At 36.5% G+C, this 14,215-nt stretch overlaps 1 protein-coding gene across 2 annotated transcripts in view; it reads right to left on the bottom strand.

The window, feature by feature from the left end:
• LOC136831246 (1-phosphatidylinositol 4,5-bisphosphate phosphodiesterase epsilon-1-like) overlaps window positions 1–14,215 on the bottom strand; it is a 417,095-nt gene that overhangs the window by 273,499 nt on the left and 129,381 nt on the right. For both annotated transcript variants that reach the window (XM_067091301.1, XM_067091300.1), the window contains exons 13-15: window positions 8,828–9,077; window positions 5,741–5,898; window positions 2,899–2,992 (exon numbers count right to left, since the gene is read on the bottom strand). In XM_067091301.1, coding sequence (XP_066947402.1) covers window positions 2,899–2,992; window positions 5,741–5,898; window positions 8,828–9,077 — 502 coding nt within the window. The remainder of the gene's footprint in view (window positions 1–2,898; window positions 2,993–5,740; window positions 5,899–8,827; window positions 9,078–14,215) is intronic.

Consider the following 14,215-nt stretch of genomic DNA (forward strand, 5'->3'; position numbering starts at 1 on the left):
AAGACAGAGAATATGGACAGAAGTATGCTAGAAGGAATGAAAGGGATTGCAGCTAGGGGCCGGATGGACGCTGCACAGAACCTTAAGGAATGCCTACAGTGCACCGATTGAAGTGCACTGATGGGACTACCCTTTACGGGATCTTTCAATTATAGCTTGCATAATCAACTGGAGTATCAGTGCTCCTGTCTGCGACCCCTGGGTTACCTCATACGCCATATTTATTTACCATGCATCGCGTGGCAGCCATAAAGAAAAGTTCCAACCAAAAGAGATCATTTAATATCCCCATTTTCTACTATTTTTAACGGTCTTCAGAGAATCACTTTAATCATTCATTCTCGACAAATTACCTCGTCATGAATAACCTTTGACGTCACGATGCCAGGAAACCGTATCTTAGAATAGAATAGAATTTAGAATTTAGGCCAAAGGACAAGCCTTGAGACCTTTGAGGTTATTCAGCGCTGAAATGGAAACTGACAGTAAGAAGATCTGAAGGGTGTAACAGGGGGAAAATCTCAGAGTTGGACTATGAACCAATTGTCAGGAGAGGTTGGAAAGTATGACGGAAGAGAGAGATTATGAAAGGAGGTACAGTAAAAGGAATGAAAGAGGGTTGCAGCTAGGGGCTGAAGGGACGCTGCAAAGAACCTTAAGTAATGCCTGCAGTGCACCACATGAGGTGCACTGACGGCACTAAACCCCCACTGTGCAGGGAAACATTACCTTAAGTCAATCAAATCTGGGATGCAACGCAGCCTTTGGCCCTTGGCCTTTCCACAGCCTTGGGGCGTTCATTTATTATTTATAGTTATTAGTTATGAATGCCAGGTGTTTCGGATGCTTACTATCTGTTACTCTTGATTCATCACGTGCGTCCAGTTTGTTTTACTGCAATTTGTTAATCTTTATATTTGCATATGACGTTTCAATGTGCTTATTTCTTTTCCTCTGGTATTTTTTTCGTATTAGAACTGTATTGGATTAGTCATAAGAATTTATGATCATTAGTACCAATAATACTACAAAGATGAGGAACGTTCGTGTTCCAGTTGACAACCGGCAGTTGTAATTTTGAGTTTTTTCTTTCTTCTTTTTACATACAAATAATTACAGATGAGCAACTTACATGGTAAGCTAAGAACAATGCTTCGTAAATTGTTTATCTAAATATTTAAAAAAGAAAGAAAACAGAAACATGAATATTTTACTCAGGAGGTTTGATGACTTGCAAACCACCTACAAACCAGATGATGCATCATTATTATTATCATATTACGCGTAGTGCACGCTGGAACCCAGCGCTGCTGTCTCCCCTACCCTCCTGATCTCGTACCTAACCCTGAACCCACTCAGGGCGGACAAACAGGTTTGCAGGAGGGTGGATGTCTCCCCTACCCTCCCGTTCCCCTACATACCCCGCCCCCACCCGGGGCGGACAAACCAGTTTTTACAGGGGGTGGGTGGCTGTGTCATGCTCCCCTACTGTCACCCGGGGGAGAACAAACAAGATCCACTCGGATTTCATTATTATAGATTATTTCAGTATATGAAACCTATTCACACGGAACAAGCACACAAGGGCCACTGATTTGAAATTCAAGCTTCCAAAGAATGCTGGTTTGAACCTCCCACCGCTGACCCCTCACTGCAGCAGTAACTCATCATAAGACAGAGCCAGTGAGTTTTCATCGGCCTGGGGGAGACGTGAACTACCGACATCTGAGTGGCATGCCACGACACTAACCACTACCAGCAGACCAGCAAGGCTAACATCAGCCAGTAATATTCAACAAAATAACACAGACACAATAAAGTGCACGCCCGATACACATAAGAGAAATTCACGTGGAAGGAGAATAATGTTATTACAAACATTATATAAAAACAGGATATGACCCATCAAATACATGGACACAGCACAAACGCTGTACTGTGCATTAAAGAAATGCACTTAAGAGCTAGCATATGATATTCAAGATATGAAATCCTTCACCTAGTAAACAATATTCATTCATTTATATACCAGACAAAACTCATACCAAAATTTGGATAGCAGTCAATAGATGATTGCGAAGAGTAAAAGATTAAGTATTCAACAGGCAATGTTAGTGCAGCTAGGCTAGGCTTCTGGTTAATACAATTAGAACTACATAAGTAGAATAAAACCTGCTAAATTTCTCGTCATTCGTCAAACTTGACAATAAAAGACAAACAAGATACAAAAAAGGATTCCAAGAAAATTCGTGTGTGCTTTGCGGAAACACCAGAATAGAAGTGGTTGCTGGGATTAAATAAGATGTCTTCGCTCAAACGGAAACTGCTCACCTCACTTGATCTCAACTTTTGCTTCCGCAAGAAAGTGTCAATTTGGAAGTCTAATTGATTTGTGGGAGTCAGATTAAGAGCATGTAAAATATATGATGGTCTGTACACACGGTAGCAGCACAAAACACTCTTCTCTAGGAAAGAATTTCAGCTCCTACATTCTCATGCTATAAAAATCATTAGGCGAGATGTTAAAACTTCTTATTTACCAATCAAGCTGATCCCAAACTCACCCATGCTTGGGACTTGGACTTTCTGAAAAATTAGTTTGATAAGGCATTTTGAACCCGTTCCTATTTTACTTGCAAAAAAATATTCCAAAGTTTACCATATGCTTGCAGACAGAATGCTTGGCCAGAACTATAGCAATGGAAAAAAAGGAAGCCTGCCTAGGTCCTAACTCAAAACCAATGCAACTATTTGCTATGAAAAACAGGAAGCCAAAAGATTTTAAAGGAAAAGGAATGGAGAGGGGAAAAAAATAAATCAAAGAATATGGTTTATACAGAGGAGGCTTTTAAGCGAGAGAGTGAAAGAAAGAAGGAGTGTAAACCTTGAGTGCCTGACCTCTCGTCGTCTCCGTTCCGCCGTCCGTCACCCACTCCATGGGCGTCGTGCTCCGGCAGTCGCTGCTGGGGGTCACACCCGAAGTGCTGGTTGACTTTTGTGAAAGGAGAGAAATAAGAATGTTAGTGATTTGCTTGAACTTTATGTCAAGATTTGGATTTTCGTTTTTCTTTAAGCTTCTTCAAGCTTGTGAAGAACTTAATCGGGATTACTGTACAGATATTTAAGAAATTGGCTTGCAACAAGTATATCAAAACTGGGTTTCATCTTCATCTAATAATTCAATCTTACTATGACTAATGCTAAAGGAAAACAGATAATTAAGGAATCGGATACTACAACCATAACTGATTTTTCAAAAATTCAAGCTTTCTGTTTAAAGGCAAAGGAACAACCGATATTATAAATATAAAATGGATAATTTGAATATTTTCCAGATGCTGAAAAAAAAACTTTAAAGATTCATCAATACATTATTATCACTAACATTATTAAAACAATTTCGTCAAGAAGTAATGGCCATACGATCTTTACCTACTCACATCACACCTGAGCCAAATGAATGAAAGCCTTAAATCTAAAAGGGATACTCTGTACAAGAACACTTCATGAACACATCTAGCCTTTTGACTTAAATCCTTATTTCACGTCACATTCTCCCTTGACGGGGTCAGACGTGAGATGAGGTCTCTCAGCTCATTTCAGTCTTGTGGACTTTCCCACTGACTGGTCACCTAATCTAAGTCTTCACCCTATGCCTTGAAGAGAGGCCAGTGCCTTGTCTATGATTTTCAAGGCCATCCTCTAATGGTCTTTGCCTTCATCCTACATAAAACTTTCATCTTATGTCCAAACTACCTGTATCTTCCAAGATATTTTTCTGCCTTTCATCATACATAAAAACTTTAATGACCATCATCTAAGGAAATTTTAAAACATTTCAATGCCTTGAGTACCAACTTGCAGTTAGGTAAATTCCACAGTGATTTGTAATGAATATCATTATCTTTGAGTTATAGGAAAAATTTAAAAGGGGCATTAACACAATATACCATCACGACTAGCAAAAGAAGTTGCCTAACACTTCATTAGGTCTCAGAATAAAGTTCCTAGAAACTAGCTAACTTCTGCCACGAAGTTATGACATGTACAGTTCCATGCCTGAAAGGAAGAGTCATCACGACACTTCTTTTCAAGAAGTTCAGAAACTTTTCATTGTAATTTTATTTTATTTCGTTTGCGTGGGAGGGAGAAAAATAGAAAAAAAAACCTACTCGGAAAACAACATTTCCTCACTTCGGTTTTTGCTATTTATAATTACTTTGCTATCATACACTAATACATTAAAAACAAAGGATATCTTCACGAGGAAAGCAAGTTTTAGATGAATACCAATAATTCAGCAAAAAAATCACATTTTGAGTAATGTGTGCTCTAAGACAAATAAGTGCAAAGTACTGCAATACACACAACGAGAGAGAGAGAGAGAGAGAGAGAGAGAGAGAGAGAGAGAGAGAGAGAGAGAGAGAGAGAGAGAGAGAGAGAGGGGGTTCAAATTCGTCAAGATACGAGAGACTCTCCAAGGAAAATTGTTGAAAAGGTGCGTCATTACGACCGTACAAATCTCCTCCCTTCCTGAATTTATTTTCTTGCTCCTTTTTCTGTCTCCTTACTGCGAGATCCTCATTACTAAATGGTTTAGGACCTACTCTATCTTGTATATAGTACCAGCGCACCATTTTCATTTTCACGGAAGTACATTTTATGATAAAAGGTTGACACCACCGAATTTTTACTTCATAAGGAAATGTGCAATTTTCTTTATAATTTTACTCTAAAAACCTGGGAGCATATTTTCTTTCTAAATTGGCCATGTGGACTTAACTGTACATTTTCCTTATTAAGTTTCCAAGTACAATTTTTCTTACAGTGTAGTTTTCTTTCCAAACTTATTTCAACGCAACTGTATATTTTCTTCTTAACTTAATCTTGAAGACCCATGTGCAAATTTTCTTGTTTTCAATTTGAATCATAGTGTATGTTTTCTTAGCCAAGTGTACATTTACACCTATGAAGAAAATGTACATCTCTGCATTTCAAAGCATAGTGTACATTTTCTTCGTCAGCGAAAATTTTGCGACTAATTACACTTTAAAGACAGGCTGCAAGTTTTCTCTGTAATTTCACTTTAAAAACAACACAGAAAATTTCCGTCATGGTTATGGTTACATTTTCAAAACAGAAATTTTTCTTCCAAACTTAATTTTCAAAACAGGTAAGTTTCTTCCTACTCCATTTTAAAAACAAAATTTTCTTCCTAATTCTATTCTAAAAGTTTTTTATTCCTAATTCTATTTAAAACCAGTAAATGTTCCTCCTAATTCTGTTTTAAAAACAGAAAATGTTCTTCAAAATTCAGTTTTCAGAACAAAAATTTCTTATTAATTTAATTTTGAAGACCAAATTTTCTTCCTAATTTAATTTAAAAAATTTTTTTCTTCCTAATTAAAAAACTCGTCTTCCTAATTTAATTTTAAAAGCAAAATTTTCTTCCTAACTTCATTTCCGAAACAAAAATTACTTCCTAATTTAATTTTAAAAACGAAATTTTCTTCCTAATTAAAAAAATTTGTCGTCCTAATTTAATTAAGAAAAATGTTCTTCCTAACTTCATTTTCAAAACAAGAATTACTTACTAATTTAATTTAAACAAAATTTTTCTTCCTAATTCCATTTTAAAAACGAAATTCTCTTCCTAATTTAATTTTAAAAACAAAATTTTCTTCCTAATTTAATTTAAAAAAAGGCATGTTCTTATTTAATTTTAAAAAAATATCCTCACCTCCAGCGTCTTGAGGGTGTGAAGCACCATTCCTTCGACGGACATGCCCAGCACCTTCTTATTGTCGTGCGACGTCACTATCGGCGCAGGCGCAGACGTCATCATGATGTAATCGTCCTCGGAGTTTTCCCCCAACGGCGTTGGAGGCGGAGCCTCGTCTGCGAAAGGGTCACTAGGTTAAAATTTGCAAAAAGTAAATAATACCAAAAACAACATGATACCCGAGGTCGATTAGGTATGCTAGAGTTAATTACGTCCGTTGTCTTGAAATTCCTCAGTTTACTTATGCATTAAGTGGTTTAATTTGCAGGTCGTACCCAGGTAAGAACACCCTATCCCAAAAATTCTTGCCGAGAGCTAGAAGGTTTGATATCTTCTTAAGCCATTTCCTCTAGTCCTGAACTCTTACAGTAAATTAGTCATGGAAAAACGCAATCATAAACTAGAGGCTATAAAAGAAACATAATCTTCGACTCTCCATTAAATCATAATCATGAAAAATACTACCCTGAACTCCACATCATGTGAGAAATGTGATAAAAACTCAAACCTAAACGCCACATTTGAGAGAAAAAATATGACAAAAGCGCCAACATGAAGTCCAATTGAAAGAAAATTTGAGTCGACACTTTCATCCTGCAGATGGATTTTAATGTCGTTTTTCTCTCTTTTCCGTTTCTAACTGTTGCTTTTACCAACATACCTTTCTTTTCTAACTGAACATCGCTTGGTGGATGTATTTTAATTAGTTAACTCTGTATCACCACCTTCTAAACTTGTGAAACATGCTCAGTCTTTCATTCCTGACAACAGAGACACTGTAACTACAAAATGGCAGTCACGTATTCTAAACCTTTTTCTGTGCGAAAAGTGACTTAACTGTTAGGAAGGAATACATGTTTCCAAATAAGAACATCTGGAAGAAAATTTTTAAAAGACAAAGTGGTAATATATCGAGGAAAAGTCGGCTAGATTACGTGTTAGAGGAGAGTAGATGGAAAAGCACGTGGATAGATGTTATGGTAAGGAGTGGCCGGAGGTATATCTAATGACTACTCTATTGAAACATACATTAATATATATATATATATATATATATATATATATATATATATACACACACATATTTATATATATATATATATATATATATATATATATATATATATATATATATATATGTCTGTGTGTTTGTGTTTGTGTAGAGAGAGAGAGAGAAAGAGAGGTGGAAATGTGGAGTTAAATGTAAATGTAACAAAGACAAGTGAGTTGGATACGAAAGAAAAGAGAACATTTAAAGATAGAATTGATGAACTGTAGGCTAGGGCTAAAGACATGGAAGTGGAAGGAGTAGATTAGGAGTATGTAAAAACGTTGGATGGTGTTATAATAAAGGTAAGGAGCATGTGGTTGGATGATAAAATAAAATGTTTAGCAAAGAAAAGAAATATTATTTGAGACAGTTGCATTACAAAAGAGAAACTCATGTGCAGGCATAAAACATGATGGATAGGATTGTCACAAAGAAAGTGATAGACGAAAAGAAGGCATGCAATAAAAATAGAGTGGAGAAGATGAAAAAGAACTTTAAGGAGAATAAAACAGTAAGTAAATGCACAGCAAAAGATTAAAGAACAAATGGTTCTCTGAACAATATGGAAACGGAGAGAAGTCGTCTAAAGTGAATGCAGTACTAGTTGACGGAATGAGTATTTTAAAGATTTGCTGAATGTGGAAGACAGAAGACAGTTCGAGCTGAATGATGCAATAATGAAAAGGGTAGCGTAAAGTACAGAAAGCTTGTGGAAATTATTGTTTAAGATGTGAGTTGTTTTAAAATGTTGCTGCAGTACAGTGGTGATAGGTGTGATTGAGTGGCTGACCAGAGCTTGTAAGGTATGTCTGTTTGAGGGAAAGTTACAAGTAAATAGGTGCGATGAATAACTAAAAAGTTATCAACTTTATCATCTTTACTATAGAGTAAAGCTGATAAAGAGGCCTTTAAGAATTAAATGGGTAATGCTGCTTTGAGAAGCTCTATGGTAGGATTTAGTCTGAGAGAGCAAAAGAGATGAAAGAAGACTCTGAAGGACGTAGAAAATTTTGGGTTCAAATATGGAAGAGGGTGTGTAGATAAGTTCCTGTTATGAAGCAGGTAGGAGAAAAGTGTGAAATCTAAGGGAAAAAAAAGCTGAATGTGGCATACATGGATTAGAAAACGCTTATGACAGGCTCAATAATGAGGCAATATAGAGGGTACTGAGAACGTATGGTTCGGAAGGTTACAGAAAAATTAAAGTTTTTGCAAACGAAGTGAAGTCTATGTCAAAATATGTAGACAGGAGAGTATTAAAGATAGGCTGATGAGAGAAATCAGAGAGAGGCAGTAGGTGAAAAGTTGTAGCACAACAAAACGAATCTCGAATGGAAAGTGGAATGACCCATGTTTGCAGATGGTACAGCAGTGATTATAAACAGTCAAGAGAAACTGCCAAACTTAAAACAATGTTTGCAAGAGGAGAAATCTGAGAGTAAATGTCAGCAGGGGTAAGGTTACGAAGAAAATCTGGGAGCAAATATAACAGAAAACTGAGATGTAAAATATAAAGCTCTTTCAAAAACTATATATGTACAAGATACGATGGGATTAAATCGAAATAAAGACAGACAAGTCACACTTCTGTTTAAGGAAAATGTAATTGCTCACAAGGTAAAAAAAAAAAAAGAATGCAGTACCTTAGTAAAGATACAGTAATAAAAAATGCTTATTAGGAAAAAAAATTTGAATTTTGAATGTCAATCTAGATATTTTCATATCCACATATATATATATATATATATATATATATATATATATATATATATATATATATATATATATATATATATATATATATATATATATATATATATATATTTTATTTATATATATACAGTATAATATTATACTGTAAATATACTGTATAATATATATACTGTATATATATAAATAAATATATACAGTATATATACATATTATATATATACTCGTATATTAGGATAAAACTGAAAAGAGAGAGAGAGAGAGAGAGAGAGAGAGAGACTCACCCAACAACAGATCGTAGACATTGACCCTGTGATTGACGCGGTGCTGCAACCCGAGATAGACAAGGGTTCGAGCCGCGTGGTGCTTGACGTAGCGCGCGTGTCTGGTGGAATGGTTGGTGTAGAACCACTCGTCGGAAGGCAGGATCAGCTGTGTCAGGGCATCCGGGATCTTGGCAGCCAAAAGGGCCTGGTGATTGTGCGGGTTGAGGGCTAGAGTGGCCACCACTTGAAGCACCGAGCATAGTAGTTGCTGCAAGAGAAGAAGGAGAGGTAATCTGTATCCTCGAGGGGGGCATTATGTAAGAAGTATATGGAACATATGAGAGTAAACGAATGTCTTTTGCAAGCACGCGCACACAAACACACCAACACATGGCCTTTCTCTTAGCATTAAGACGTATCCCCTAATAAGGAAAATTGGGGCGCTCTTGTAAAGAAAGGTCAATAATCAGTGCCTTATTAATCCTTGAACTGTTGAATGGTGGATGAACTCTGTACAGAAAACTCTCACAAGTTAAGTATACCTTAGTTTTACCAGACCACTGAGCTGATTAACAGCTCTCCTAGGGCTGGCCGGAAGGATTAGACTTATTTTACGTGGCTAAGAACCAATTGGTTACTTAGCAACGGGACCTACAGCTTACTGTGGAATCCGAAACACATTATAGCGAGAAATGAATTTCTATCACCAGAAATAAATTCCTCTAACTCTTCATCAGCCGGCCGGGGAATCGAACTCCGGTCTAGCGAGTTCCAGTCCACAGCTCTACCGACTCACCCAACGAAGAGCTTGAAAACTCCCACAATATTAGCCATTTCATATACCTACAAAAAAGTTCATCACAGCAGCATATCGAATTCCCCTACACTGTGACATTCATTTCAGTCTTGCCGGCACACTCTTTTTTCCTAGATGACGAGGCCCTCGTTTTCAACACCTCTTTCATATCATCTATCGTTCTTCCTCACACCACACTTCCCAAAATGTATACTCGTTGCTCCAACCTATCGTCCTCCATTCTTTCCTCATGACAGAACCATCTCAACACACTGATGCACATATCCGTCTATCAGTCAATATGTATAAGTATATATATATATATATATATATATATATATATATATATATATATATATATATATATATATATATGCATATGTATGCGTATATATATATATATATAATATATGCATATGTATGCATATATATATATATACATGAACACATGCATATCTATTATATATAATATATATATATATATATATATATATACTGTATATATATTATATATATATATAATATATATGCATATGTATGCATATATACTGTAAATGTGTGTGCAAACACTGTACTGGGAAACAAAAAAAAAAAAAAAAGAAAGAAAACGAGGCACAGGATCTTGGGGTCTAATCAGTGCCTGGACACAAAACAGCAGGAAACAAATGCGAACGAGCAAGGCGCCCCAGAATGGGAAGGGCAATCATGCAAGATTGTATTTGGGGTGATGGGAAAAATATAGGAGCACAAAGAGTTTGGCTCCTGTTGTGTCCAGAATGCTCTGAAAATCTATTTTTATATATATATATATATATATATATATATATATATATATATATATATATATATATATATATATATATATAATAAATGTATATATATATAAATATATACAGTATAATATATATATATATATATGTGTATATGTATAACTATATTCAGTATATATATAATATATATATATATATACATACTAGTCCAAGGGATGTGTGGGTGGAACCAAGAGCAATGACTGAAAAGCTGCGAATCTGTTTATGGTCTGGGAATGGAACTGAGTGAGAGTGCAAGCAAAAGTTTCTGTAGATGCCTGAGTGTCCAGAAGTAGAGAGAGTAGTTCTGCTCGTCATTTGAATGCAAATGTACGCCACAGAGAAAGAAAAGACGCAAACAGTAGGTTTGGAGTGCCTGGAAAGAGTCAAGAAAGAAGTCTTGTGACAATATCCATGAGCTTACTTGGGAAACAGACTATGTTAGGACAGAGATGATGGATATATTGAAATGTGTCTCCTTGGTAGTTTAATGTCAATAGAGAGGATCAAGAATCCTCAAAGAGACGGAACTTGAGGTGTCTGAGGAAGTTTGGTTGATAAGGTAATACTGTATAAACAGAATGCAGAATGGCTTAAGGGTGCGGATACTCTTCAGTTTAGATATATAAACTCGGCGCAATCGAGTTTTCTGTATAGCTGCTACAGCGTGTAATCAAGGCCACCGAAAATAGATCTACCTTTCGGTGGTCTCAGTATAATGCTGTATGAACCGCGGCCCATGAAACTTTAACCACGGCCCGGTGGTGGCCTATCCTATATAGTTGCCAGAACACGATTATGGCTAACTTTAATCTTAAATAAAATAAAAACCACTGAGGCTAGAGGGCTGCAATTTGGTATGTTAGATGATTGGAGGGTGGATGATCAACATACCAATTTGCAGCCCTCTTGCCTCAGTAGTTTTTAAGACCTGAGGACGGACAGAAAAAGTGCTGACAGAAAGAAGTGCGGACGGAATAAAGTGCGGACGGACAGACAAAGCCGGCAAAATAGTTTTCTTTTCCAGAAAACTAAAAACTTAAGTTTTCGATAGAAAATGAATCTGATCGAATTGGTGATAAGGTTGTTACCTTAGTAAAAATTAATACTGAAAATGGACTTGCCAAGTCAACAAATGTAATACAATGACGGTGGAACAGGCCAATAGGTGAGACAGACAAGGCTTCCATAATTTCGTGCCTCTCATAATTTAGGGGGTTATTAGAAAGGTAACCATAAAATATGTTAGGCCTAGCAAACAGGGCGCTGACATCCAAGAGGTGCAAGAGGGTGAGCTATAAATGCAGTCGTGTTTACAAAAGGGGTTGTTAAATGTGCTACTGATGAAGTTCGATATGGCTGCTAACAATTACTCGAGCTGTTTCATGGAAATATCTTTAACTTGAATATTTAGCAATGTTCGTTGTCATATTCTCCCCAAGGAAAACTATCTCATTCAGAGAAATTCCCACACACAAATACAGAACATAATCACCAAATCAGTATGGTAGGAAAATGTTCACGAAAAATCATTTTTCTGTGCACTGAAATTTAGTGGCTACAAGTAAGATTATTTATCAGGAGGCAAGCTTAAATATTAATTAATCATACTTTATCCCTTCATTAATTAAGCTACACTTCTCAAGTACTGTATCGCTTTTGTGAAATGAATCTCTCTCTCTTCCCATTACGGTCATGCTTCTGCGTCCCTTCGTAAATGACACTCACGACTGTATTTCTTCCCCAATAACTCTCATACCTCTGAATAACTTCGCCAGTTAGTAGTCTGCTTCGGCGTTTCTTCAGAAGTTTTTTTGCATACTTGAGGGTTCCTTTATCAACCACTTCCATGCCTTGGCCTCTACACAAATTATTCTCATACCTCTGCATCACTTCAAAAAAGTTATTTTCATACCTTTGTATTCTTTCGTGAATTTCTCTCATTCTTAGATATTCCTTCACAAATTTGTATCATACCTCTCCATTTCTTCAAGAAGTAGTCATATACCTGTGGAATCCTTTACAAATCCCTTCAATAGCTTTGTCTTCCTTTACGAATTACCCTAATAGCTACAATACTTCAGGAATTGCCCTCATACCTCTGTAATAATTCAGAAATTACTCACACACCTCTGCATTCATTCACAATTTTCTCTCATGCCTCTAATTCCTTCACAAATGACATTCATCCCTGCTTTGTTTCACAAATTGCCCTCTACCTTCGTACCTCTGCAAATTACTCTCATAAGTCCGCACTCTTTCATACATTAACCTCACACTCAGCATTTCTGCACAATTTACCCTCTGTTCTACATAATTCACCTCCATTTCCCTGAACTTTTCATTAACTAATAACCCAGCAATCTCTAACGTTTTTATAATTTCATACCCTTTCAGAATAAGCATTCACTCAACACATTCTTATTCGTGTATCTCTCTGTTTTTTTCTAAATTTTCCATTTATTATCTGTTCATATTTTCCTATTTTTCCCTTCAATAATTCATAAGTCATCTTTTTCTCTTCAACTCTCTTTGTCAGCTTCCCTACAATTCCTCTCTCTAGAACTTTATTTAATCATTAGATACTACCTTATTTATCCTTTCTGCTAATTCCCGTTTCCTATTAAATCTAGACAACACAAACTTATTCCAGCGTCTCCTATTTACCTTCCACGTAATGAACTCGAGAGGGAGTTCCCTAATACACTCTTCTTCTTACTCTCTTACTTCTAGCGTCCCGAATTCCTTTAATTTACCAGATCCCGAAACTTTTCCTAATTCCCGACATAACATAACTCTTTCTTAAAGCTCCCTTTACCCTCGCAACTTCTACAATCTCAAAAACATCTCCGTTTACTTTTGCCGAATTTCTCACTGGTCTCTCCGAGGATTCTCCGCATTATTTTACAAGTTTTCCTTTGGGTGGCCCCATAAATTCCTTCGCTAAACCACTCCTCAAGTTTTCCTCGCTTTGCATTTTCCCAAATTTCCCGACCTCGCCTTTCGTCATATTACCCAACTTTTGCATTTTTTCAACTACCTTAGTTTTAGTTATCCTCCAACTTCCACAATTTAACATCTTCCCTAATCCCTTAACCTTAACCATAAAATGTCTTTTCCATATCTTTCACTCTACGGTTTCCATTCCCCTCTTCTCGCCCCCTTTCACATTTCCTCATCCCATTTCTACTTCCAGTTCCTTTTCCCCTCCCTTATCCAGCTCCTCCTTCCTACACATTTCCTCCTCTTCATAAAGGTCACCCCTCCCTCCCTCGTATGATATGGACTAACTTCTAATAACTATTTCCTAATGACACTTAATAGCTATCCCGTCGTCAAATGAAGCAGCTAATGGCATATTCCTTATCCTCCTCCTCCTCACCCCTTCTTCGTCTCTTCCCTTTCTCTCACGCCCTCTTTCTCTTCCCATCCACTGCTCGGATTCTACTTTGCAGTCCCCCATTCCAGGATTCATTGCTCTCCCCCCCCCCTTTTTCTGCATGTAAGTTATTCCAAATTTCCTTTTACTTTAAATAGTCTCTATTTAAATCATTTTGGCTCACAATCGCAACTCATGTTTACCGTGAAATAGTCTCTCTTTTTTTTTTGCATCAATTTAACTCAAGTTAACTTTACCTTAAAATAAGAGTAAGATGAAATTACTTAATTTTGATCTTAACAGCAGCTTGTACACGGAACGACTGTTATGAAAATTTGGCTTAAACTGACTATCACACTTTCTTCTTAGCAGGATCTAGCTTTCCTGTAATGTAATCGATTATTACGTTGATCGGTAAGAAT

This window comes from Macrobrachium rosenbergii, chromosome 48 (assembly GCF_040412425.1).
Source record: "Macrobrachium rosenbergii isolate ZJJX-2024 chromosome 48, ASM4041242v1, whole genome shotgun sequence".
Taxonomy (NCBI): Eukaryota; Metazoa; Arthropoda; class Malacostraca; order Decapoda; family Palaemonidae; genus Macrobrachium; species Macrobrachium rosenbergii.